At 39.8% G+C, this 27,147-nt stretch overlaps 3 protein-coding genes and 1 non-coding gene across 7 annotated transcripts in view; 2 read left to right on the top strand and 2 right to left on the bottom strand.

Annotated features, from left to right (window-relative positions):
* SLC6A20 (solute carrier family 6 member 20) overlaps positions 1 to 14,345 on the top strand; it is a 28,314-nt gene extending 13,969 nt beyond the window's left edge. The window contains exons 3-11 of one of the 2 annotated variants that reach the window (XM_044456161.1): positions 551 to 642; positions 2,155 to 2,382; positions 4,590 to 4,700; positions 6,817 to 7,118; positions 7,586 to 7,748; positions 9,609 to 9,813; positions 10,330 to 10,489; positions 12,632 to 12,797; positions 13,729 to 14,345. In XM_044456161.1, coding sequence (XP_044312096.1) covers positions 551 to 642; positions 2,155 to 2,382; positions 4,590 to 4,700; positions 6,817 to 7,118; positions 7,586 to 7,748; positions 9,609 to 9,813; positions 10,330 to 10,489; positions 12,632 to 12,797; positions 13,729 to 13,857 — 1,556 coding nt within the window. In that variant the 3' untranslated portion in view covers positions 13,858 to 14,345. The remainder of the gene's footprint in view (positions 1 to 550; positions 643 to 2,154; positions 2,383 to 4,589; positions 4,701 to 6,816; positions 7,119 to 7,585; positions 7,749 to 9,608; positions 9,814 to 10,329; positions 10,490 to 12,631; positions 12,798 to 13,728) is intronic. The other variant, XM_044456169.1, reaches the window with a different exon arrangement.
* Positions 14,346 to 15,586: 1,241 nt separating this feature from the next.
* SNRPD1 (small nuclear ribonucleoprotein D1 polypeptide) lies at positions 15,587 to 20,017 on the bottom strand. Of its 2 annotated transcripts, none has more exons than XM_044456143.1 (4): positions 19,837 to 20,017; positions 18,222 to 18,298; positions 17,099 to 17,290; positions 15,587 to 15,768 (listed from the first exon to the last, which is right to left on the bottom strand). In XM_044456143.1, exons 1-4 carry the CDS (start codon positions 19,848 to 19,850, stop codon positions 15,692 to 15,694), a joined length of 360 nt encoding a protein of 119 aa, XP_044312078.1. In that variant the 5' UTR covers positions 19,851 to 20,017; the 3' UTR covers positions 15,587 to 15,691. The 2 variants fall into 2 exon arrangements, with proteins under 2 accessions (XP_044312078.1, XP_044312085.1); XM_044456150.1 differs by lacking the exon at positions 19,837 to 20,017 and adding an exon at positions 19,530 to 19,726.
* A 1,515-nt stretch (positions 20,018 to 21,532) lies between these two features.
* Positions 21,533 to 21,605, bottom strand: TRNAR-ACG. The gene has a single exon. It is a non-coding gene; the product is annotated as a tRNA-Arg (tRNA).
* Positions 21,606 to 21,833: 228 nt separating this feature from the next.
* SACM1L (SAC1 like phosphatidylinositide phosphatase) overlaps positions 21,834 to 27,147 on the top strand; it is a 31,602-nt gene continuing 26,288 nt past the window's right edge. For both annotated transcript variants that reach the window (XM_044456082.1, XM_044456090.1), the window contains exon 1: positions 21,834 to 22,163. In XM_044456082.1, coding sequence (XP_044312017.1) covers positions 22,102 to 22,163 — 62 coding nt within the window. In that variant the 5' untranslated portion in view covers positions 21,834 to 22,101. The remainder of the gene's footprint in view (positions 22,164 to 27,147) is intronic.

Raw genomic sequence — 27,147 nt, forward strand, 5'->3', positions numbered from 1 at the left:
TGGGCAATTTTGACAGTGTTTGTCTCATTGTCAACAACTGCACAGCTTGTACTACTTTAGGAGACAATAAGTTTCAATAGGTTTCATTAGTGGGACACACACACACACTTTATTGTTCTCCCCCCAGCACCTGTCAGCCTTCATTCCACAGGCAATAAGCATGTCTGGTTCTCATTGGGCTGGGGTTTTTTTGTTTTGTGGGGATGGGCTCCTACCCTCCTTTATGTTTTTTTCCAAAATATTTTTTCAACTTATGCAAACTTTGGAGCATTTTTTTTTTGAACCAGCTGATATATTCCTTTTGTTAATGGCACTCACTACTTGAACACTGACAATAAAGAGATGATAAAGAGCCACAACTGTAAAAAGCCCTCCTCTATCCCTTCCACATGCCACCATAATGAAATAAGTCTCTGTGGCACTGTTTGTCTGAGGAGATAGCTAGGATGTAGGTGAAGAGGTTCTGCATTAATTAATCAATTCATTCCAAGGAGTGATACAGTCAGAAGGTGATGCCCTTCTCCATAACTCTCCTTTTTCTTATTTTCAGGAGTTGCCAGTGTTGTTGTTTCATTTTTCCTCTCTATGTACTATAATGTTATAAATGGCTGGGCATTCTGGTACCTCTTCCATTCATTCCAGGTGGGTCAAATTATGTTGTAAAGTACAGTGATGTATGCAATGGGCTCCTTGTAAGAATGAATTTGGGATTAAACCCAGAAAATATACATTACCTCATGCAGATTCCAGCAGAAGCTGCAGGGTAAAAGGAGTGAGAGAGCGCCATGTCTTCCAATCATCAGTTCTCAGATGAAGGATAATTTCTGTAATTTCTGTGCCTGCATCTGTGCAAAAAGGTGGTGCACAAATGAGTCAAGAGAGCACATAACTTGTCTTGTCTGGGACTGGGATGAAAATGATAGAAAATGCATACTCAGGGGGAAGTTTATGGGCTGGATTCAGACTAAGTTAAATTAATTTTGGTCCCATCAAAATCATTGGAACTTAAGTAATTGTTCCTGAGAACTTGCCTTCTTATCTGCAATCTTACTGTGGAAAGGTACTATAGGGAAATAGGTCTGTGACTGCTTAACTGACTGAAAATTCCCTTTATACAAGTTCCACAATAATCCACCATTAAAGTTATATTACAAGAAGAGTCCTGTTGAATCAGACCAATGGCCTATCTAGTTCAGCAGCTGATTTCCTACCCTGGGCTGCCAGTGGGAAGCTCACCAGCAGAACAAAGTGTAACTAACTGCAGGCTCCCACTCATGTTCTCCAGCAAGTGACCTGCACAGGTGCCTCACCTGGCAAAAAACAGCCATCGGTGGCTTTTCCCAGAATTTCTGTCTGTTGTTGCAGAAGGCTTGGCTAGCTAAAGATTTGCTGGAAACAAAGCCCTCTGTATAGTTGGGGTAGAATATCAGTGCATTTATTGATTTGTTTGTAAAAGCCATTTTGTAACTGAGTTCCAGATTCACTACACAATTTCTTCCATAATCACATACTTTTTGCTGATAAGGATGTTTTATGAGATGCCTGTGACAATTAAATTGTATAATGATGCTCGAACATGAGATGCTAGTTATGTAATGAAGTGCAATAATAGTAATATATAACCCTGGTGAAACTGGCACTTTGAGCTCCACTCTGCCCTAATCCTACCCTACCCCGCCCCGCCTGACCTCACCCACCATACATCAGCAGCCTGTACTGTTTCCTACAAGACATCTGTATTTGTGTGTTACTTTTACAATTTACTTTTACAATTTGTTCTGTGCTCCAGAAAAGATTTATATTAACACAGGAATGCTTAGCCACTCAACTTGCCTGCTGGGGTTTAGAGTTCAAGCATGAGGAAGAGAATAATAAAACAACAACAAATCTTCAGTACAAACTGGATCAATTCTTCATGATTCATGTTTCTAGCTAGGAGTACTTTTAAGTACTGCTGTGAGAGTCTCTGAAACAGAATTTAAAATGAAAAACCGTTCCTTAGAGTATATATACCATTATTTAACACTCGCCCCTTTTCAAATCACTACTGGACAGCATCCTTCCCCATCTGACTTGCACCCATTTCATGGTTTCTAATTGAAATTGTGGCATTTGGGAAGATCAGTGTGCTTACTGTCTGCTTCACATCCAAAGGATCCTTTGCCATGGGCAAACTGTCCCCTGAACATTAACCGTACAAACTATGTGGAAGAGTGTGAGAAGGCAACACCCACTCAGTACTTTTGGTACAGGAAGACCCTCAATATTTCTCCATCCATTGAGGAGAGTGGAAGCATCCAATGGGAGCAGGCAGCTTGTCTCATCCTGGCTTGGTTGGTGGTCTATCTGTGCATTCTAAGAGGAACAGAACACACAGGCAAGGTAAGAAGCCATGCCGTCTCCAGGTTATGGAGGTCCTTGGGCAAAACACCTTCAGTGACTCTACAACCTCTCAAGCCTTGTCATCAGCTTTATCACTCCTCATCCTGTTTCTCATCATTGCTACAGCTTGCTTGATGGACAGGCAAGCAGGGAGAGAGCGAGTCAGTAAGCAGTTCCTCCTCACCACCAACATATCCTGGGCCAGAGAGAGAGGCAGGTAAACACACAGGTTGCCATGGGGAAGAGGAGGAGCAACTCCAGTGGGCTTTCTGTCAGCAGGCCACTGCTGGCATGTGGACCACCAGTCAGTGCCTAACCATGCCAACCGAACTCTGGCCCTGGTAAGAAGCTTACTAGTGCTGGGATTGAAGAAATCAGCTTTAACAAATATGAAGGGAGGCAGAAGGGGAGGGTGAGGAAACAGCTTGCAAAGCTTTTAAAAACTCTTTGGGTTTACTTCTTCCTGTCAGAAAGAACACTATTTATTTGTTTGATTCCCCAGTCTAGTGACTGTTTATTAGGTCAGAAACTCTGTGCATGGAGTTTCTCCATTTAAATAAATCTCCCATTTCAGCTGAGGATCTTTAAATATTTGCAAAGGATTAGATGAATTTCCCCATCTCACCACTGAAATGAAAAGGTCAACACATAACCAGTCTGTGTGAACATCTAGATCTCTGGATTGTGGTTAATAGAACTGTCATGGAACAGATAATACTCAACATTTGGTACATTTCCAATAAGTATAGTTTGTGTGCAACTTTGAAATTTACTTCCTGTATCAATAACAACTAGAATATTAGCTGATATCTAATACCCTATCAAATCGCTGCTCTCTAAAAGCCAGTAATATATTTATCTGCTTTAAGATGAGGTAGAGCGTAAAATATTGACTGATTGGTTTTAGAATACTGTATTGATATACCAGTTCACATTTTAAAAATCCAGAAGTGGTTCACAGCATACTATCAAACAAAAAATCATTAAAAATGGACAGAACTACAACCTCAGAGAAGGAAATCCCTGCTCAGACCTTCAGCCCAGTCTTGCCCCTTCACTTAATGCAGAAAGTTCCACGGCAGCTACTGCTTTGAGGTTGGTGTGGCAAGGAAAAAATGGAGTGGACTAACAGGGGAGGAAGGAGGAAAAGCCAGGATGCACTGTATTCACTGGACCTTTCAGCCCCAGGAGTGTCCCTGCCAATTTGGGTTCCTTAGGCAGGCTCAGAGGTCCACCTAGTCGGAAAAAGTAAAAGAACAGAAGCAAAAAGTCAACTCGATCACTTCTGCCCTGCTGGTCACATAGCCTGGCAACATCATGGATACCTAGAACACCCTGAAATCAGAGGTTTCTATCTAGCAGGCATCAGCCCAATAGGCTTGGGCCCTTAGATAATTTAATGCTTGGCAAAACATGGGGTAAACAGATGTTTTTAGTAATCATTGAAAACACATGATCATCAGTACCTGTCATATTGCAGAGAGTAAGTCTTCCTGAGTCAGATCGTAGGTTGTATACACAGATAACATAGCCTCCCCTTGTAGCACTCAAATGGGTGAATATATGGAGAGATGATTTTTCAGATAACCTGATCTCAAGTTGTTTAGGGCTTTATTTATCAATAATAATATTTGTCAATAATTATTTGTCAGTAATTCACTGCACAGGAGCAAATTGGCAGCCAGTGCAGTGAATTCACCCCAGGTGTACTTGGCAAGGCATTCCAATCATCAGCCACAGTGCTATATTCTTTACAAGTTGCATCTTCCAAGCCAGCCCACCACATAGAGAGCATTACAGAAGTTCAGTCTTGAGTGTCTTGAATAGGTCATAGAACTTAAGTTATTCTTTTCCATGAATGGACATAGTTGATGCATGAGCTGAAGTTGGAGAAAGGTGCTCAATGCCACAGTGGTCCTTTGGACTTCTAATGACAGTGATGAATCTAAAAGCATCCTCAAACTTACTTACTTTAAAAACTGACAACAACATTGTTGGGTTTTGAAGAACAAAAGATTTGAGTTTTGTTTCTTTTATTGTCTGAAAGTTATCAGCAAAGCTTGAGTATGGACATGCACACATTCACCCAAAGCTGAAATCTACACCCAGAATGTAAAATTCAATTGTTATTTAAAAGACAGGTACCAAGTTTCACATTGAAATGTGTTGGTCTATTCTAATAAATTGTGCCTTTTGTTCTTTTGCAGGTTGTATATGTGACGGCTACCTTGCCCTATGTAGTCCTTCTAATATACTTGATCAGAGGCTTAACACTCCATGGAGCCACAAATGGGCTGATATACATGTTTACACCAAAGGTACCTACCAATTTCAAACCCTGACTGAAACTGAAGCATGTTCTTCACAAATGCATAACTGAAATGAACTTTGTAGATCACAAGTGAAATATGAGTCATTAATGTGATGTGGCTGCAAAAAGGGCAAATGCTATTTTGGGCTGCATTAATAGAAGCATCCAATGAACTACTAGTTCTCCTCTACTCAGCACTGGTTAGGCTGCATCTGGAGTATTCTGTCCACTTCTGGGCACCACAGTTTAAGAAAGATGCAGACAAGCTGTAAAGGGTTCAGAGGAGGGCAACAAAGATGATCAGGGGACTGAAAACAAAGCCCTATGAAAAACAGAAAAAACTGGGCTTGTTTAGCCTTAAGAAGAAGGAAGATATGATAGCAATCTTCAAGTACTTGAAAGGTTGTCACAAAGAAAAAAAGCTGTGATATCTTCTCAATCATTCCAGAGTGCAGGACACTGAATAAGGGGCTCAAGTTACAGGAAGCCAGGCTCTGGCTCACCATCAGGAAGAGCTTTCTGACTGTTAGAGCAGTGTGATAATGGAGCTGATTTAGCTCCATTGCCCACACTAGAGGCATTCAAGGTACAGCTGGACAGCCATCTGAGAGGGATGCTTTGACTTGGTCCTGCACTGAGCAGGGAGGGTTGGACTCGACTGCTTTCCTGGCCACTTCCAACTTTATTATTCTGTGATTCCCTATCCATAAAAGGAAACGCAATATGAATATGATCTATGTGGAACACAAAGAGAGTAATAGACTAAGTAATTTCAACGTATGCCATCTAGCAATCAGCAGCTGCAGTGAGGATACACTAATATACCAATGGAAATCTCTCATCCACAAAAGCTGCTCCATTCATTATGAAGAAGCACACCTGAGCTCGGCATGCAAATAGGAAGTACACATAAGAGCATTCAACAAGCCCTGCAGGATCAGACCAAAGGCTTTTCTAGTCCAGCATTCTGTTCATGCAGTGGCCAACCATCTGCCTGTGGGAAGACCACAAGCAGGACATGAATGAAATACACCTAGGACTCTAGATCAAGAGAAATCTTTTTATTTGCCCACCATTTTAAGTGATAGGAATTTTAATCTGGTTTTAACTATTTACAGTCACATTTTGATTTTCTTCCTGTTTTTGTTTTTGATTCTGTTTTGATTCTGTCTTCATTTGCGATATGTTATTGTTGGTTTTATGTATATTTTTAATTATTGTTAATTGTTGGATTGTTTGTTTTGATTTCTGGAAGCCATCCTGAGACACTTTTGTGTATAGGATGGGGTATAAATATTTTAAATAAATAAATAAATAAGTAAATTCAGCACTTCAGCTTATGGGTCTCTGGCAGAAACTTCTTAGAATCTCAGAATGATTCTCGCCCTCCCCTGCCTTTAAACAGCTTAAATATATGAGATCCATTCAATGGACATCCAATGGCATTTTATTTGTGGTGTAAGATACACTTCTTGTGTTTTGCTGCATAATACAATTCTCTTGAAAGATAAGTGAACAGATAGCAGCAAAATAGAGAGCACAGAGCACAGATAAGTGAACAGAGAGCAGTCTTCCCCCAACTTGGTGATTTTCAGTTTTGTACTACAACTCACAGCACTGCTGAACATTGCACCCCATTGTTGGGTGGGGCTGATGGGATTTGAAGTCCAAAACCTTTGTAGGGCACCAGGTTGAAGAAGGCTGATACATGGGGTCTTATAAGGTAATCACATGACAAACAACCACTGCTTTGTGTTAGAGGCTACCACTGTTGTTTTAACGATAAATTGTTTAATTCCAGTAAGATTCAGAGAACTGGTTTATCTAAAATATAAATAATCACATCAGAGGTGTTTAATGCATGCAGAAAATCAGACATCTAGGAGCCACCTAATTATAGCAGTACTAATAATGCTTACTTGGCATTAAGTCTCAATTAAATGGGGCTTCTGTGTCTATAGACATAGGCTTTATGGCTGTGAATGGCTTTATGTCAAAGCATCTAAATTTACTGGACAGGGTTACCAGGCTGTGTATGAATCCAGCTCAGTATTTTCCATTCTTTGTTCCACAATAATGAAATGAGAATTTGTAATGACCCACCTTATGGGCATGTTGAGAAGATGACTATACGTCTTAAATGCTTTGCCACTGATCCAACCTTATGGTTTTTTCCCTTGCAGCTAGAGCAACTAGCAAACCCAAAGACTTGGATTAATGCGGCTACTCAGATTTTCTTCTCTCTTGGGCTGGGCTTTGGCAGCTTGATAGCTTTTGCCAGCTACAACGAGCCGAACAACAACTGTGAGCGGCATGCCATCATTGTCTCGTTAATAAACAGCACCACCTCAGTATTTGCCAGCATTGTGACTTTCTCCATTTATGGCTTTAAGGCAACTTTCAATTATGAGAGCTGTATGAACAAGTAAGCTTGTCTTTCAAACCAAAACTGTTCTTTCCTCTGCAAGTGAAGGTGCAATGCAGAATCAGGGATGCTAGGGATTCCGTGCAACACCTCTAGAAAATACCAGGTTGGGGAAGACAGTTTTAAACACAAAGAAATTGAAGAGAGTTGGGGGGGGGGGGAGTTCCAAATTTACATCTACTTGGGAGCCTAGATAGCCATTGAACCATTCCTCAGTGGTTCATGGTTGTATGATACAGTCGCTTTTTGAAATCTCATACAAATCCATGTGGGGAGTACCTGGTCTAAACCAGGACTATTTTATCTGCAAATTAAAATAATTTTATCTTCCTTGCAGTTTGCTCATTATTTAAACATATGTCCCATTCTCTCCCCTCCCCACACCCCATTGTACTAGAAATATATTTTGGAAACATTGTACCTTCTATGCTGTTCTAGAAAGAATTTCATTTAACTTTGCCATGCAGGGTCATCTTGCTGCTGACCAATTCTTTTGACCTGGAAGAAGGCTTATTAACAATAGAAAACCTTGAGGACATGAAAGGTTTTCTAGCGTCTGCTCACCCCAATGAATATATGGAACTGTTGCCACAGATTAAGAACTGCAGCTTGGAAGCAGAATTAGATACGGTAAGCTACTTCTTTTTAAAATAGATGGACTCAGAACAAAGCCTATTAGTCTACTGAATTTTTAAATGTCCTACCCATAATATTATAACTCAGGGTATGTTCAGACAGAACATGATGAAGCAACCTTGATGAAGTTAAACAGGTCTGGGCCTTGTCAACATCCAGACAATATCATGTAGCCTTCCCTAATAGGATTTCCCATCAGATGTCTTGGTTTGCGTACTTCATCATCCTTGATTGTTGGCCATTATTGAGTAGGACTGATTGGAACTGAAATCTAAAGTTTATGAAGGCACCATGTTGGAGAAGGCTGGTTTGTGTTGGAATGTGAAGACCTAGTTTCAAACCTCTGGTGACTAAGTGATCTTCAGCCAATAACTAACTTTTAACCAAACCTACTTAACAGGGCTGTTCTGAGGATAAAAGTAGTAGGGAAAAGAACCATATATACAGCCTTCAGTTCCTTGGAGAAAAGGTGAGGCACAGAGACATAAATGTAAAAATTAGAATTAATAAATTCTTAAGAACTATATGGATGCTGTCTTTTGTGAACGAAAGGCAGAATCTGAATATTTTAAAAACTCTATTAAAATTTTGGTATAGCATACTCTGAAATCTTAATACCCACTGTGTAATATTGCTGTTTGCTGAAGTTTTAACATCTGAGGGCAGCCTGGGCCCTAGTTTGAGAAAGGACAGCTATCATAGTTAGAGGCTACCTAGCCCTTAGTAGCAGCCATTTATCAGTGGCTGTACAGCTACAGGTTTAGTTACATATCACGATGTCCATAAGTCCATACAATGGCACCTTCAAGTGATTCCCATACATGTAACTGTACTGAATACAACTCAGCAAAAACTAGTGGCAGGCAGCTCCTATAAATATCAATAGCAACAAAGTACACTATTATATACCTAATTACCATTGATTTCAATGGTGCTGATATGTAGAGGGATGGAGCAGACTGATTTGAGCTCCCTTTATTCCAGGCAGATGACAAAAAAAAGGGGGGAGTGTAAGATTGGTAGGTGCATACAACTCACAGCTGCATAAGGGCTATTTTATGAGATCTGGCCTAGTGATCGTGCTGGATTTCAGTTCAGTTCTGAGTTCAATTCAAGATGCAGGTCATCACCTATAAAAATCTAAATAGTCTGAGACTAGGACATTTGAAGGATCATCTGCTTCTACATGAACCTGCCAGCCAACTTTGTGCATTACACAGGCTTTGTGTTCCATTTCATGACCTAGAATATGTTTTGCTGGGATGCAAGGCAAGACTTTTTCCATTGAGGTACCCCATTTGTAAAACTCCCTTTCAGGGAAGATTGAATTATTGGTAGTTTTACACACTTTTATTCTACCAGGCTTTTAACCTCTTAATTCCTACCTGCCATGGATTTTTGTTCGATCATTTCAATTGCTGTTTGAGTTTATAGTCTGATTTATTGTCTTTTGGGAATCCTTTTGAAGGCCACTTCTGACAAGTCTGTAGTATTATTAAAGCATTCTGATGATATGCTTTCATGTGTATTTTTAGGCAGATAATCACAAGAATATATGTATTGTCCGGATGTCACTGCAACTTGTCATTGGATGTCTTGCAACTTCATGTAATGTTTTGTTCTTCAGTAGCCCAACTGCAAACCATCATCAGTACTTTTCAGATTAAACTACTTTTCAACTAGGCTGTAGCTCAATTCTCTTTAATCTGCCTTAACTTTTAAATTACACTTTGCAACTATAAAAATATCAGCTAGCATATGAAAATCATCCCCCACCCTAATCAAATATTATTTTTATGTGTGGCAATGCATTATCCACAATTCTGGAATTTTCTGTTTTTTCCTCATGGACAGGCTGTTCAAGGAACTGGACTGGCATTTATCGTGTATTCAGAAGCAATAAAGAACATGGAGGTCTCACAGCTCTATTCAGTGCTGTATTTTATTATGCTGCTGATGCTAGGAATAGGCAGCATGCTGGGAAACACTGCTGCCATCCTGACTCCTTTGACTGACAGCAAGTTCCTTTCCTCCCATTTGCCCAGAGAGATCATCTCAGGTGAATCCGATTGCTGCCTAAATACATCCAAATGTCCACATGCAGATTGACTATACTGTTCCATGGACAGGTGCACCAGACGTGCACAGTTCTGGGCACATTCCAGAAATGCAGCACCTAAGCAACATGCCCACTGTGGTGGAATGGTGTAAACTGGTGCCCGGCAATAGCAGGGGGTTGGCCATTACATGGTCATCTAAATGTACCTTCATCAGATCACTAATTTCCAGGATCTAAAATTATTTAGCTGCAGCAATGACGGCCCTTCCCCCATCAGGTGATCTGGATCTGTACAGCATAACAAACAAGGCATAGCCTGTTTCAGCGCTAACATGATCCCTGTTTTAGTATGCAAAACACCTATCATTTGAAAAAATGTAGCAAGTTGTTGAGCAGTGTTACTAACAGTATATCCTGTTGAGGCAAGGCAGACATGAAATGTTTGGACTCCAATGTTTTTATCCCTCACCTTATTTTCTTTCAAGACTGAAATAACTTAATAGCTTATCCTTATAGGTGGTGTGTGTGTTATCAATTGCTTTATTGGCCTGGTATTCACCATGGAGGCTGGCAACTACTGGTTTGACATCTTCAACGACTATGCAGCTACGCTCTCCCTGCTGCTTATTGTACTGGTGGAAACTATTGCCGTCTGTTATGTATATGGGCTAAAAAGGTAAGAACTGATGAGCATCCACTCTACCATGGATTTGCATATCACAGCAACCCACCATGGGCAGCCAGTTATGAGGAGCTGCCATGTTGCCTGGTTTATTTTTTGGGAACAAGATTCACAGAAAACCCATGGCTTGCTATATGGTTGTTTCTACCATTGACCATCTGTCATGTCCAATCCCAGTTTATTTTATTGTGGGTTGCTGTGACTGGCTACCAAGCTTCTTGACAAGAGTGGCAAAAAAAGCTCAGGCCCTTCCTTTTTTACAATTTCACTGGTGACTACTCTTCCAAATTATTAAGGACTGTCGGTTGCTTTTTCTTTAATTAATTTTTAAGTGCCTCAGAATTGTACAATTTATGTCAAAATTGTTTTTTTTTGTTATTGGTCTTTTGTTGTTAGTCTTGTGCAAGTGTGTATGTAATCTGATGAGTATTGATGAGCTTGCCTAACAGCTAATGTGAATGTGGTTGCAAAGGATTGAAAGAGAAAGAACAGTAAGAGAACTGAAGGACCCTATAGTGCAAGGCAGAAGCACCAAAAATTGCAGGGAGGAGGGGGGAGCCAAGGACTAAGTGTACCAAAACTGCAGAGAGGAGCTGAGATAGTACCTTCCCCTCAGCAAAGCGATTACCTTGGTTTTAAGCATTGCAGTGTTAGTTCTTAATGTCTTTCATCTTTTGATACTTCCCCAACTTTAGAACAGCTCTTCACTTCCTTTTCATAACAATTACTGCTGTGGTTATTCTGGTTCTACTTTTTTCCCCAATACAGAATTGTGCACACATTTAATGACAGCGAAGCAAATAATGACAAACATGCATAAATGTAGTACTGCAGTACTACAAATTGCCTATTTCCTTTCCAGCCATTCTATTTGTATTCACCTACATTTTTAACTGTTCGGAAAATATTGTAAGAAAAAGGATAATGATCAGAGCAGGGTAGGGGCTGGGTTGAGACAAGGCAGCTTCTGCCAAAGTTCCCTGGGATATACATAAGCCTCAGCCTGCTGGAGGACTGAGGACAATTCACAAGCCTGATTATCAGATATAGCATGAACAAGCCACACTGCAAAGCTTGCTTGCAGGGATGGCTGTTTCTGCTAACACACCCAAGTATGGTCATATTGCTACAATGGCCTTGGCTCTCCTCCTGTTTGGAGTACGACCTGGATGTCGCATACCTATTCCTCCTTACCAGGTCTTTTAAAGGATGGCAGAACAGGCTGGAGCAAATGAAGCATCTGCACCAGTATTTAGACCTCCTCACATGGAATGCCATTCACTCTGTCTCATGCAGCTGACCATGCAGAGAAATTTTTAAGCACTGTCAGAGAACAGCAGGAATTGAAAGGAGTCAACGAAAGTCTGAAGGGTGGGGGGGGGTTCTTTAGAGTTGGGGAAGTGCTGAAAATGTGGAAGATTCTGAGAAATGTTCCTTCAGTGCTTAAAATGGATAGTATTGCTGAGGGATATACTGCCCCCCTTTGAGTATTTTCTCTTTTGTCTTCCCTCTGCTTCTGATTTGTGGGTCCCTTTTCTCTTTCTTTGCAACTGACTAAAAATTGGTAGTTAAGGAACCTCTTCTTGTCAGTTCCCTTGTATGTTACTTACTCTACCTTCACTGCTCCCTTTGACAGCTGAAACATACAGGAAAATTGATGAGGCAAGACTACTCATCTCAGACAGCTTTAAGTGCCCACCTGCAAAAGATAACCTCCAACAAAAAATAAGCCCAATTGCAGTTTTGGGGGGGGGATGCTAACCAAATGTGGTAGCAGAATGGGGATGGACCAGGAAAAGGAAACAAAAAGTGTTCTGATGGAAAGTTCCCTGCTCTATATGCTGAAGGAAGGAGTGACAGAAAATCACATCAAGCCCAGTCAGATATACCTTTTGCTTGTTCTGTGACTAACACATACATTCTGGTTTGATTGCAGGATAGCTTGGTGTAACATGTAAACCTGTCTATTGTTGTAATAACTATTTTGATCTATTACATATGTTAAGTCCTACTGCTATTCCTACATTTCTTGGACAGTAATATAGTATCTTTTCCATATCTTAACATTGATTTGGATAGGATTGAGGGTAGAAAACAAAGTCCCTACCTTTATATGTACTTTTCTTTCCTTGACAGATTTCGTAACAACCTTTGTGTGATGATTGGGCATCAGCCAAGTTGGTATTGGATGATTATGTGGGCTTTTGCCAGTCCTGTGCTAATTGTAAGCTTGTTTATATTTTATCTTACGGACTACATCAGCACAGGGACACTGCAATACCAAGCCTGGGATGCAACAGAGGTATTTTACTCATTGCAATGAGCTTATGTAACTGTTGGTACTTGGGAAAGGAATTACAATCATTATAGAATCCAACTGCTGTCTTTAGTTCTGCTAGATCAGAAACGGAAGAGAGGTTAACAGCAGATATACCATTAGCCATTCAGAATAGTTTTTGGTAGTATTAACAGTATTAGAAAACCACCCTTGATAACAGAATATGTCTAAATATGATTCAGTCCTGTTTAGTTTCATTAATGATTTGGCCTGCAAAGTATGAATACACATGATGCAACAGATTCTTAATGCAAGAACATGTGCCATAATCTTCTAGAATCCACACAATTCCCTTCAATACATACTTTAGCAGTATTGATTCTTCTTTTCATTATAAAAATAGGGAATTACCAACCACATGTGGTAGTTTCCCCAGTGCTACTTTGAGGTACATGGAGTAAACTTGAAAAAATGCTTTGGCTCAAAAACATTCCAGCCTGCCCTGAGATTTGTATTTGGAAGCAATTCTGGGAGCTTAGAGGCATAATTTACATCAGCTTTCCTCAACTTAATGCCATCCAGATTTTTTGGACTACAACTTCTAGCACATTTTGCTTTAAATGCAGCAATCACATGCAGCTTAGCACACATATACCCAATCCTGTTGTGTCTAATCCTGCAACAAGCCTTAACTGCAACTAATCTGCAGCTCAGTACAAAGTATAAAAGTATCAGTTATGGTATAGTCTTGAGTCTAGTGTCTGTAGGTACTTCTAGGAATATCCAAGATGCAATGCTCATGGGGGGGGCGGGTAAGGAAAAGTGTTCCTTTACAATAATCTTATTGTATCAAGCCTAACATCAGCTCTACCCTCTTTCTCCAACATAAGTAAACTTGATACAATTTCTTTGGATTAACTAGCTTGCAGTTTTACAGTCTCAATTTCTCTTACAGGGGCAGCTGGTTACAAGAGATTATCCCAGTGGTGCCCTAGCAGTTATTGGGATGCTTGTGGCAGCCTCCACTATGTGTATACCACTAGGTGCTCTACTGACTTTTTTAATAAAGAGAACAACACATTAAAAACTGGACACTTCCACTATTACTTTGAAGACTACAGCAAAAATTAACAAGACATGCAGAACTACCATCAAATGAAAATATTCTCTTGACAATAACGGTCAAGAAACATGTCCTTTAACAGATGGTTTGTTGCTTCTGAGAAAAATGAACAAAGAATAGGAACTCACAAAAACACAGAGCAATATATACTGGTCAATTCCATCTGCCTGTTTGAAAACAATATTCGCCTTAAGTGGAAGTATGTTTTTGTATCTTAAGCACAGAACTGCAGGAAAGTTGAAATATATGAACATATTTTTCTATGTGTAATTAATAGCTTGGCCAACCAAGCTGTTGCTATTACTCATGAAATGTATCTTTTAGAAATTCTTAGGAATTATTTGCTCATTACTCAAATTATCAATGTTTACATGTAAAACATTGGCAATTTTTTGAGTTACTTATAGAAGTAAACTGCAGGTTCTAAGAGGATGGTTCACTATATTCCCCACTTCTACAGCTATTTTACATATTTTAAAGGGGAGTGGGACTGAAAGAATATTAGGAATTGAAAGCTGCATTGGAATGGTCAAGACAAACAGGGTTTAGTTATATCATTGTAATTCATATAAATCATCTAATAATCAAATGTTGCACTTATTGTACAATACTCTTAACATTACTACAAAATAGCATCAACTTGAGTCTGAAAATCCTGTTTGTGGAAAAACATTTTTAGGCTTTTCACAAACCTTGTATCATGTATTGCCTAATATTCAATTTCTGTAACAGAAAAATCTAAGATATGTATTATCTTATGTTACTAACAAATGCCCTCAGATAATACAAGAGTGCTTCAGGCCACTCATTGCCTACTGTTGAAGATGTAAAAAATATTTCTAATTCAAGAAGGTTCAAGAATGTTTTGGTGATCCCAGGTATTTAATATTGCTTCCACACAATTCTTTCCAATGAAATTACACTAAAGGATGGAAATGATAGTTTTAGTCTTGGAATGCTTCATGACCATTGTATACTCTTTACTCATTTTTCCATGCAAGACTCGATAGAAAGATATTTCTTATATAAACTGAGCCTTAATGGCCTAGTTCACACATCATGTAAAGCAGAATTCTTACTGTGAATGAGCAACTGTTTGTGTACACTGATTGCTCTTGCTTACTTCTCCCTGCAAGAAGGAATAGCTAAAGAAACCAAGGAACTTCTGCCCATGGTTTAATTAGCATTATGTCTGAATCAGGCTCTCTAGCCTTATCTCCCCTTTAAAAAGCCAGAAACTATAAGCCAGGGTTTATCCTTGACATGATTCTGGCTTGTTAGGAAAGCAGCATACCAGAGATCCAAGTTCAGACCCAACACTAAACAAATCACAGGCAGTGGTTCCTTGATTATTTAGCCACTCCTGCTGATAGGAAAAGGAACCACATAGTGTACACACTTTCTTGTTTTGCATCAGACAGAATTCGTTAAGAATTTTGGCTTCCTGGGATGTCCAAACTGGCCCAATATGTATTAACACATAGACAATGCAAGATCCACTAATTATAATGGAAGATGTGATTGGAAGAGAAACTATATAGGAAGCAAATCTCAAAATACTGGGGAATTTAGAGGAAATGTCAGAATATTCACTCCAGGAAAATTCCAGATTTTGGTTGGCAAGTGAGAAAACCACTCCTATTTGAACTCTCCATGAGATGCAAATTATACATACATAATTTGAACTTAATTGACAAAACAGTTCCCACACGTTTATTAAAAATTGTCACTAAAGAAAAGCTGTACAAAAAATAGCTGGAATTGCCTTGTATTTTTTTTAGCAGCTATAAAGAAATTATCGCCTTGGACCTCCTCTTCCTCTGCCACGTCCTCTTCCTCTGCCACGTCCTCTACCGCGTCCTCTTCCTGCAACTGAGGACAAAAAGAGAGAACTTCTTTTGAATAGGTACAAACTAGTGAAATGTGATGGTTCTTGTAGATCCTACTTCTACAAGAATTCAAATTGAAAACTCAATTTATGTTTTATTTTCACTTTTAGACTGATACAGGACAAACAGAAGAACATTTTAGCAAAGGAACTTTTCATTAATTTTTTCCTACATATACAGCCATCTGTTTTCCAACATTGGATAAAAATGCTATTCTAATGTACTGGAAAAACATGTTAATGCTGTGAGCTCCATCACAAGTAAGCAAGTTACTAGTGACATAGAAAGTGCATGTCAAATCTAAGAAATGCTATGCAGACTGGAAATTCCACACCTCCTTTGGGTATAAGATTCCACAACAGCTTAATTTCCATCGGGTCCCTTTGTTTAAACAAGAATGTCCTTAAAAAGCAAAACCAGGACACACTGATCTTTTAAGAATCTTATTTACAGCTTGGAAATTACACTCCTTTGCCACATAGCTTAACTGAGGGGAAAATCATCATAGCTGTTCTGTTCTAAACATATTACATTGCTTGAACAAGGTACTGGTCAAATTCTGTAGCAACTTTGTATTTTTTTTTTTAATATAGAGCTAGCAAATCCCATACCTGGACCATTTTAAAATTTAAGGCACAGACACAAACCATCATTCCGTGGTGTTCATTAAGGAATTCATTATTTCATTCCTTGCCTGTAATTCGTCCCCATTCACCCACCTCTCCAGAAAAGTGACATGGAAAAAAATAGATCTGTTGTACATATTCAGCTGAACCCTTGTTCCACAAAAAAGTATGGCTGGTTTTCTTGGATGCTAACTAGATAAAATGCTTGTTTGATATTGGCACAAATAGAACAGTGGGAAATGTTAATGTTCTACAAATGAAAAGCTCTGGAAAGTAATTTATCTGCTATCATGAAAAACAGTAAAGGTATTATACCACTCTTTTCAGAATTGAGGGGCAAACACAGGGACCTGTTTAGGAAATGAAAGTATAAGTGAGACTTGTGGCTCCTGTATGCACTACTACACTGATCTAAAGGCTATTTGCTGAAAACTGAATTAGAAAACCCACTTTGAAAAATAGGATGTTATCAGCTTTAAAAAAGTAGCAGACTAGATACAAAACTTGAGAAACATCACAAAAAATGTGCAACTCAGAAAAGCAGGAGACAGGCAGCTATCTAATAATTAATTTCTTTCAGCTGAATAAAAAGGACAAACTCTGAATAGTATGCAAAGAGTGAAAACATTAATTACCATTTATGCGGCAAACAAACGTGATCATGGGGAACAAATTCAGAACACTAACCTGCCTCCCTCTTCTTAGATTTGACTTTTGGTTCAACGTCCACCAGCAGAGTATCCAGGGGTAAGCTGTCTGGCAGAATGAAATACCTAATATTATTGCCTCGAATACTCAAAGTCTCCAACTGGACAGGTTCTCTGTTCTTCAAAGTCATCTTTACAGCTTTAAGATGTGTATTCATGCTGACATCCACTCCTGGAAAATATACAAAAAGTATTTAATTCAAATGGGTTTTAAGAGGCTAGTACTACAATTTCCAAACTGAAGATCATAACTTTACAAAATACAACATATACTATACTGCTGACAAAACATTTAACTCTCTACTGCAAGAAGGAAAAACAGGATTCTTGTATTTTCAGTCACGGTACAACTATAAAGTGCTACTACCCAAAAGCATGAAAAATATACAAAGTACAAATGCAGTTTAAAAAACTGTTCATCTTTAGAGACTTTTCTTTAAATCGTTTCAGCACTACTATCTCAAAGTTTCTTTAACAAGCTCAATCATATTCCCTGCCTATTCAATCGTTTTCTCTTTGACATCACTTAGATATGCAACTATGTTCTCACAGCTCAACTTAATTTAGATGGAGTTTTCATATATAGGAAAGGCACACATATCCAGGCAAAAACCTTTGAAAAAATTGCCCTGGTTGTACCAGTCATAAGAATACATAAGGCATAAGCCATAATTATCTGCTTCTTCCTTATCCAGTGATGAAAGGTTTACTGAAAATGTAATCAGTCATTTTGCTTTGTTAAATCTAAGGCAAAAGAAGAAAAAATGATTCTTCTGAGTGATTGAAACAATGGATTTCAATGAGGAAAAGCTAGACTCGAATCTCTCTTGTGCTATAATAGTGACCTTAGATAAACTGTTTTTTCAGACCAAGGTAATTTCATAGGGTCATTGTAGAAATAAAATAGAACAGCCACATGTACGCACCTCTGATATTTTTGCATGAAAGGTAAGAATACACATAGCTAATAATTTATTCTAGCATTTTAATGTGACAAATATTCTGCCAAGTTAACAAAAGCCTTATTTATGAAATATTTATATCAAACAAAACAGCTATCCAAAAGGAATTTAACATGATTTTATTTATCTTGAATACTGTACCTGTGATAGTTCCATGTACCTGGGTCCCATTCTTCAGTTCAATGGTCACAGTTTCATGACTAAGTTTCATGAGAAACCTGTAATTTATAATTGTACAGAACAGTATTTTTAGCTCATATGTAACAATATTTCACTATCCTGCACTTAGTAGCGGCTGAGATTTTACTTCTGTACCCTCCTACAGGCCAATGGACAATTTAACTATGGCCAAGTAGTTCTTATTAACAAGAACTTCCTGTTGAAATAAACGATTCTTCAATCCAGCAAATATTCTGAATTTTTAACAGAAAGGAATCCTGCCACTTTGTTGAGAAAAAGGAAAAGGGCTATGGAAGACATGTCTTTTTATTATTTCTGAGGTAATCAGTCTTACCCAGTAAGCAGTTCCTAACACACAGGAACATTACAAATAGAACAAGTGCAATGGCTAGAGTAGCTTGGATATGAAAAACAGATCACTAGGCAATGGTCACCACATGAAAAAGGGTGCCCTCTTCCCAAGGGGATAAATCAAGCCCTCAGAGGACCTGTATTAATACCCATGTATGTTGCAGTTTTAAAATATGTGAAAGCTTTGCAGGCTAAGATGGGCAAGATTAGAAAAAAATTAGTAGGAATCCAACCCCCAAATTAAAAAAAAAATCTTATGGGAGGGAGAACACATATTTCCCCCAAACTTTTGGTTTTCCTCTTCAGACCTTCACATTTCTAAGCAATGTGTCCAAGTCCATGCATTAGCATTGGCAAATGTAAACTGTGAAAGGAAGTATTTCTATAGTAACAATATTTTCCACTAAACTTTCTAATCGCTACAGGATAAGTAAACAACCTGATGTTCTTCAAATTTTTGCACTACAATTCTCATATCTTATCAGTCAGCATGGTCAATAACCAGGAATTATGGGAGTTGTGGGCCAAAACAACTGGAGTGTACCTAGAAAAGCATCATGCCTTGCCCCAAGGTAGGCCATTGCCATTATTGTCTCTTTGGGAATTTCTCTCAGCAGGAAAAATGGAAAAAGTCCAGATGGAAAGAAGACCACGGGATTGCTATCTTGGTATTTACATAGAAAACAGTACTTAGAGCAGATGCCGCTTTCTCATTGCTGCAGGTCAAACTGCATCCACAAGAGATTCATCTTCTACATTACCACTAAGAGTATAAGACATATCTTTATCAGAAAAACATAAAATACAAAGGTACACATAGGAAGCACATTTTAACAACCGATCTACAGCTCAAATTGAACTAAGTCCCGGCTATGAAGAAGTTTATGGCTACAACACCAAGCTAATGCTGACACATACAAACACCTCTTCGAGGGCCCGCTTCCCCGAATTTCCCCCTGTTACAAGCGGGGCCAGAGGCGGGAAACTGCTGATGGAGAAACAGGCTCATTCCGGGGAGTGACGGGTTAGGACTAGGAGCTCGTCAGGAAGCAATCCTGTCAGCCGCGAAGAGACGGCCCGGGAGAGCCCAACGGCTGAGCGATCGAGCAGGAAAGAGAGAAGAAAAGGCGCCGCACGAGCTGACGTGGGAGGGGCGAAAAGCCGGGGAGGAGCCCGCGAGCCCGGAGCCCAGGCCTGGCCCGCATGCTTTCCGCTCTCGGCTTACCTCACGAGCTTCATGGTGACCAAACGGCAAGCACGGCTCCACCGGTCTGAAACGAAAACCGCGTCCTCCCCAGCAAGGGGGAGCCAAAGGCGAGGAAGGAGGAACAAAAAATTGAGCACGCGGCAGCAGCCAAAGACAAGGCCGCTTCCGTTACTCTCCGAGAGAAGCAACTGGCGCGCCTCAAGGTGCGCGCGATGAATGGGCGGAAGCACCGCCCCTTCTGCTCTTTTGACCCGGAAGGGGAAGGCGATTGGGAAATAGTGCCTCCTGTAGGACGACAAGACAATGACTAAGGAAGCTGTTCCCAGCCAAGTGCCCGTCAGATGGGTTGTAGTATAGCTTACATTATCCCCAGCTAACGAAGGCATCAAGTTTTAAAAGCCTGACTTGTGCTTCTGCAGGAAAATAGCTTGAGGGTTTCTCACTGGGAGTGAAAGTGGTGATCTGACCCCCACGTCATGAACCCACTGTGGTGTAATGGTTAGGAACACAGAACTAGGACTCAGACGATCCGGGTTGTAGTCCCTGCTCAGCCATGAAGCCACTGAGTGACTTTGGGTGAGTCACAAACTGTCAGCCCAACCTACCTCACCGGGTTGTTGTTTTTGTGCGGATAAGCTTGAGAGCAGACGGAGGAGAATAATGTAAGCCGCTTTGAATGTGTTATAAGAAAAAAGTGGGATATATATCAAAATAAATAAACCTTTACACTTTAAACACAGACCAATAGGAAAAAGGAAGGAGGAAACCTAAAGGGTAAGTGATGGAGGAAAGAGAGACAGAAAGACGAAAGTATCGTCTTGAAAGTGGGGGGAAAGCTGTGAACAATAACAAAAATATGTTTGCTACAGCATTTACCTCTGCAGGGCAAACCCTTCCGAGGATTTCCAAAGTAGGTGACGGTCTTGCCTTTCCTGGTCATGCTAGCAAGGGGCATCAGACATTTCCTCCTTCGAATCAGAATCTAACAAGATGAGAATCAAGGGAGGCAAATGTCACGACCTGCATTCCAGTAACCCCCCCCAACCCCCCCCCAGGACCCCGGTACAAGAATACAAGTACAGGATGAGGGCATCTGCTCAGGCATTAATACGAACAAAATGGACCTAGGTGTCTTAGAGCACATTCCATTCAAACGGAAACAAGTTCCTGCAGTTCCCTCCATGGCCAGGGACATACTGGGAATTGTAAGCTTTTTTTCCAGCTAAAATTGAATAGGGTTGCATCTTGTATAGGAACCCCCAAAGTCCCTGTGTAATCAATGTATCAGTATTTAAGATGTCACAAATCTCTTTACAGTGACTTTTTAAGGACAGTCCACCAATCCCTAAACGTAAATGAATTGCCCTTTCCACGATCATTAACAATATATGAAATCTTTGCGGAGGGAGAATATACATCAGGAGCTCCCAATTAATCAGCAAAAGCAGGAGTCTCTGTCTTATGTTTGCAATTGTGGACAAGTAGCCACCAGAATTCAGTAACAGGTACGAAGAGCTATTTCCCATACACGATGACAGCGGAGTGTGACTGGTGGAGCAAAATACAAGGTAGAAACTATCTGGCAAGTTTATCCAGTTCCAAATGGAGTAACTTAGCTTACTATAATGGAAAATGTGCAATGTACTGTAAAAAGAACCAAGAGGCAATCTTAATGAAGCTAGATTTCAGTGTATTTAAAAATAAAACAATTAGCCGAGCCAGCCAGGAGTCGAACCTAGAATCTTCTGATCCGTAGTCAGACGCGTTATCCATTGCGCCACTGGCCCCTCTTACAAGCCTATCTCTTTTGCCTGTCTTCTAAATTCTACTTGCTCAAGGCTTGTAAGCCCGCTCAAAGGGGAACGATGGGCGGGGAACCTCAGTGAACCAACCAATCAACATCTCCACTGATTCTTTCCTTCCGTTCACTGGTCAGGGTCGCGCCCACAGCCTGCCCCACTTTCATGAGGCGGAGTTACACGGAAGCTCTCGGCTAATCCTGCTCCAACTCCTTTTCGTCGATGCCGGGAGCTCAAGGCTAACATCACAATCCTCATCCCGTCTCCGCCCCCAGGCTGCACCAATCCCAGTCCCCGCTTTGGCATTGTTCAACCCTTCGTCCGGCCCCAAATGCTTTCTGACTGGATTTGTCCCTAGTGGCGTTCCGTCTTGAAGGCCTAAGCGCGGCCGTCAAGTGAGGTAGGGGAGGTGACAGGAGAGACCTGGACCAAAGCAGGAGCCGGGCGGCACTTAGCAGCAGCAGCAGGACGTGGCGGCGGGGCCATGGTGGCGGCGGCGGCGGCAGCAGCAGCAGTAGCAGCAGGAGCCTACGAGAATCTGAAGCTGTGAGTGACCGGCCAGAGAGAGGGGGGAACCCCACCCTTCCTCTTCTCCTCTGTACCTCAGGAAGGAGAAGAAAAAAGCCCTCGCTAGCTCAGCCACTCCTCCCCACAGGTCCCCCCTCGACTCCCCCCAGCAGACTCGCAGCGAACATTTTCTTTGTTGCACTTGGCCTCTTTTTGCCCTCCACGGCCCACTGGCTTTTCTCCCCTTTCTGAGCCACCTAGCCGCCCTTGGTTATACACCTGCCTTTCCTAGCCTCTCTTGGCAAATATACCTCATTCACATAAGCTTTTCTAGAGAGAAATATGCTAACATACATTTAGTGAGCTCTGTCACGCTATCTACTTAGGCCAGTCCAGAGGTCGCAATGTGCTGTGTAAGTTTTTGAGTTCGTCAGAGCGTTTTATCAGGGCATGATAATAAAACGAGCAAAAGGGTGTGTGGAGAGAAAAGGGGGCTCCTGTTCAAGCCCTAGAATCCGCAGTTGATTATAGTCTCCAGATGGACAGTGGGCGGAGGCTGCAAACCTTCCATTTAGGCACTACCAGGTTCTGAGATGGTGTCAGCTTTCACCTGGAACCTTCTCAAGGATTTCTGGGAAGAAGCAATCAGCAGATAAAGGCAGAATCTCCCAGTTTTGAAAATATCAAATTGAAATGTTTGTTCAAAGTTATTCCATTTAACTTACTTGCCCAATCAGATATTCCTATATCCTGGTTTGCGCTCCTTCTCTAACTCATTAGCTTTGCTGAGTGGAAATCATGTACTACTTGACCCCCATCCCAAGGTACTTTGGTGTTTGGCAAGGAATCTCTAATGTCTTTTCCACATCTGACATTCCTGTTCCTCTGAAGGCTTCATGTTGCACTGCTAAAATCACATTTGCCTTTATTGATTACTCTCACAAAAAACAGTCTTTGTCCCTTTTTATCCTTGTTTTGTTCTCCAGCAAGATTTATTTTCTCTCAGTGGTCTGCCACCAAACAATCAATGTGCACTTTGGGAACACCTCAGGGTCTAATGCTTTTAGTTTGGAATTAGTTGTCGATCAGCCTTCTCCAACCTGGTGTTGTTCAGATGTATTGGACTAACCCTGGGGGATACTGGGAGTTGTTGTTGAACACATCTTTAAGGCATCTGGTTAGAAAAGGATTTTGTAGGTAATGAGTCTGTGTTATTTGATTTGAGAGCTTTGCCCTTTTTTGTTTTGTTTTTGTTTGAAAGCTATCAATGTAAGAACTTGTAACGGTGCATAATTATCCTAGCACTAGAGGTTTTGTTTAATACATACTTAATATTCAAACATAAGTTTTATGTAAATTCTTAACATGTGAGCAGCTTCTCAGTTCATTTTAGCTTCTTATCCACTTTATAGCTGTATGCTCTTTCTGTCCCATTGTTGACCTGTTTCTTTATGTCAGGTGGAGAACCTGTGGCCTCCCAGATTATGTTGAACTCCAGCTCCCATCTGTCCCAGCCAGCATTTACAGTGTTTCAGGATGATGGATGTTTTAGTTCATACTATCTGATGGGTCATAGTTCCTCTCTCCGTGCTATATTTCCATCTTTTCACTGTAACTCTTGAAAAGTACATCTACATCGGTGTCTTGCCTAATAATTGTATTATTTATAATACAATGAGGGAGAGTAGGTTGCATTCTCTTGTACACTGTAATGTACAGGAAAAAAGGTAACTGGTGATCAAAGTAAAAGTCTAATAGTGTGAGAAATATCAAAGGAAGGAACATACGTGGTTCCTAGAATTATGACTCAAGAGACATCAGAAAAAGGTTTTTGAAAATAGTATCTAGAAAGGCAGTCAACATTCTAACATTAAACACATCTACATAGAAAAATGGTTTTATGGAACCAGTGAAACTAGTTTCCAAATAAGTGTTCAGATTCTTTGGTGTTCAAATTTTCTGGTATAGCAAAGCTGTTATTTTTATTTATTGTACAGTCTTTGTTGTATTTAATAATGAATGATATAATGAGTCTAGTGATCACTGAAAATCTATATCTCTCAGTTCACTGTCTTCCTTTGTATTGTAGCAGGACAATATTTGTGTTTCAAACAGGGCTTCCTGTACTTAGCTTGTGAAGGTGATAGCAGAAACCAAATTTCCCTGATGTGGAAATTTATTGTTGATCTTCTGGTAGAATTTTCTTCCTGTATGACCTGGTATACATTTGAAGTTTTACTGTCTGCTCATATGGGGAGGAATGTGCAAGCAGCTTTTTACAGATATTTATTTTATCTTAACAGCCTAATTCAGTGGTTCATTTGATTTGTATGTGCTTTTTCTCTGAGGAAAACCAGAGCAAAGAAAAGTTAACTGTAATGTTTGTTTATTAAAATATAAAATGATTATTTCAGTGTTGTGGTGCTGTTTATCAGCTGTAGGTACCATATGAATTCACTATACTCTCTGTCCTTTCTCAACAACTATGCTTCCAGTGCTTAGGTGACACAGTGACAAATCTTGAAATGGAATAGTCCACCTTCCAAGTAAATAAGAACTTAGATAAATTCAGTTTAAATTAAGGAATGTATGCTAAATATTCTAAAGTAATAGCTGATACCATCATGTTAATTCACCAACAATTAAGTTTATATGTATGAGGCCTTCGCTGAAGTCAGTAGAAGTGCTATTAAACAATACAATTGCAGTTTCTTAACATAAATTCAGAAAAGAAGGTACAGCCTACTGTATTCACTTCATAATTCATGTTCTAGGTTGCTGGAATTACTGACTTCTTTAACAGTTAATGAAACCATAAAATAATAGCCTCTGAACATGGAGTACAGTTAGTTATCAGTCTGCTTGGTGTGCTATTGTAAGCACAGTTGTGCCACACAGAAACAATGCTCAGTCATGATGCAAGATTGTCCATGGGTGATGCTATGGCAGTGTTTGACTTGAGCTGGCAGAATTAGTGAGTGTATCCATCTACTTTCATGAGTTTTTAGAATCAAATCCTTGGACAATAAATTGAATTAGTAATGGGTATAACTTGAATGCAGTATGTATGGAAGAAGCTACTGTTACATCTTGCATTCTAATAGTATGATGTGAGCTCTATGCTGACATTTGGAATGAAGACTATGCTGTGTGAACAAAAATGTCATTATTATCTATAATTTGTCCCTTTTGTCCCTTTTTCTGGTTTGGTTTGGTTTGGTTTGGTTTGGTTTGGTTTGGTTTGGTTTGTTTTCTCCCATGAAATTTGGAAGTAACAAATTTAAATTATCACTTTCTTGAAGGGGTACAATGTGTTTTGCTTTGTGCTCCTTCTTTAGTTCCCCTCCTACTACCAACAACAGCATGAAAGAAACATGACTGAACAAAATAGTTTAATTTATGCTGCCACTGTGTTAGAATTAGTGTTTGGCAGCCCAACATATGCATCTGATTATTAATTTTATCAGGGTATTAGTTACTCTGCTATCCAAGCTCTTACTTGTGCGATTAATTTTGTCTCCATTAGCAAGTCCTCATTTTATGTGGAAATTAATAACATTTACAGTCTCTGGGGTTGTATGGCCTCAATTCATCTTTGACTCAGACTATTGGTCCCAATGTCTGTTATATGCCAGTCCAGACTGTCACTTGACCCACCTTCATGTCCTTTGCTTTGCTTTCTTCCTCTGCTTCCCTCCCATTGTGTGATACAGGGAGGAATGTGGAGCTGCATACTTGCCATGTTGATACTTCAGAGCACATATGGGCAGCCTGCAGGCCACATGGGGCTCAAAGGTGTCTTGCTACTGGTATAATCTGTTTTTCTGTCTGGCAGCTGTGCAACTTATATGAGGGAGGTAGACTCCTGCAAGTCTGGAGAACAGGGAGCTCTCACTTGTACCTTTATTATCAGACATATTTGATTGGCATCTTAACCCTAATAAAAAAAGGAAATGAATGTGGAAATATATCAGATTGTATTTTTGCCTCAATAAAAGCAAGCTGTTGCTGTTCTGTTTTCTTTAAAGCAAGCTGTATTAGACTCAGAGGTGGTTGCATTTAAAAATTACTGAATTCATGGAGTAACTTGACAGGTACAGTCACATAGGCAGATTTCAAACATTACATGTTATAGAACCTATAGAATTGCCCATGCTTGTAGTGCTGTATAAATGTTAATGCAGGGTCATTCTCCTCATTTTTGGAGAACTTGAAGATGGACAAGTGCTGTAACATTGCCCTGCACAGCATATGCCTGTTTTGGAGTCTTCTCTCAGCAATATGTGGTAGCTGGCATTAAGGAGGTTCCTATATTAGAATAATATTGAGCATTTGTGATGGAAATGTGTACCTTACTGCAATTAAAATTGGTTCAGTAAGTACTAAAAGTGTTCTAAAATGCTTCTGAATACAATGCTATTTTTAGATGCCATTAGACTATCAAGGAGTAAGTCCATAATGTCTTTCTCCCTGACTGGGGGAAAACAACAAGATACTTCTGGTAGTAAGGTTGAAATACATAAATTCTAAATGACTATTAGTGGTTGCAAGTACTTTGTCTTCGAAGCACACCCTTATCCTTTGTTTAAAATGGTGGAAGTGAGAAAATAACACACAGATCAAGACTTTTCAATATTTCCAGAAATAGTATTGAATACACCATAACACTAAGTAATTAGATTTCACTTTGATCTAGAAGTGGATCTTTCTATCCTGACAAGTTTACCAGAAACACAAGTTTGAAGAAAGTTGTGATTTTGAAGGACATCTTTGGTACAAGAGAAAATACTGATTTTTATTACTGGTTAGGAAAGAAATAATGGTTTTGTAGGTACCCTGTTTAACTTGAAAAATAATAAACAACCATGTCCTAAGACTTACTGGTATTGATAACAACAATAGATGATGATCGGAACCATGGAAACTATATTTATTTGGGTAGAAATACTAAAGGAATAGTACCTCTAAATCAGCTCCAGCCAGTTTTCCAATGGTCAGGAGTGTTGGGAGTTGTAGTCCAAAA

This window comes from Varanus komodoensis, unplaced genomic scaffold (genome assembly GCF_004798865.1).
Source record: "Varanus komodoensis strain SLA01 unplaced genomic scaffold, ASM479886v1 scaffold10, whole genome shotgun sequence".
NCBI lineage: Eukaryota > Metazoa > Chordata > Lepidosauria > Squamata > Varanidae > Varanus > Varanus komodoensis.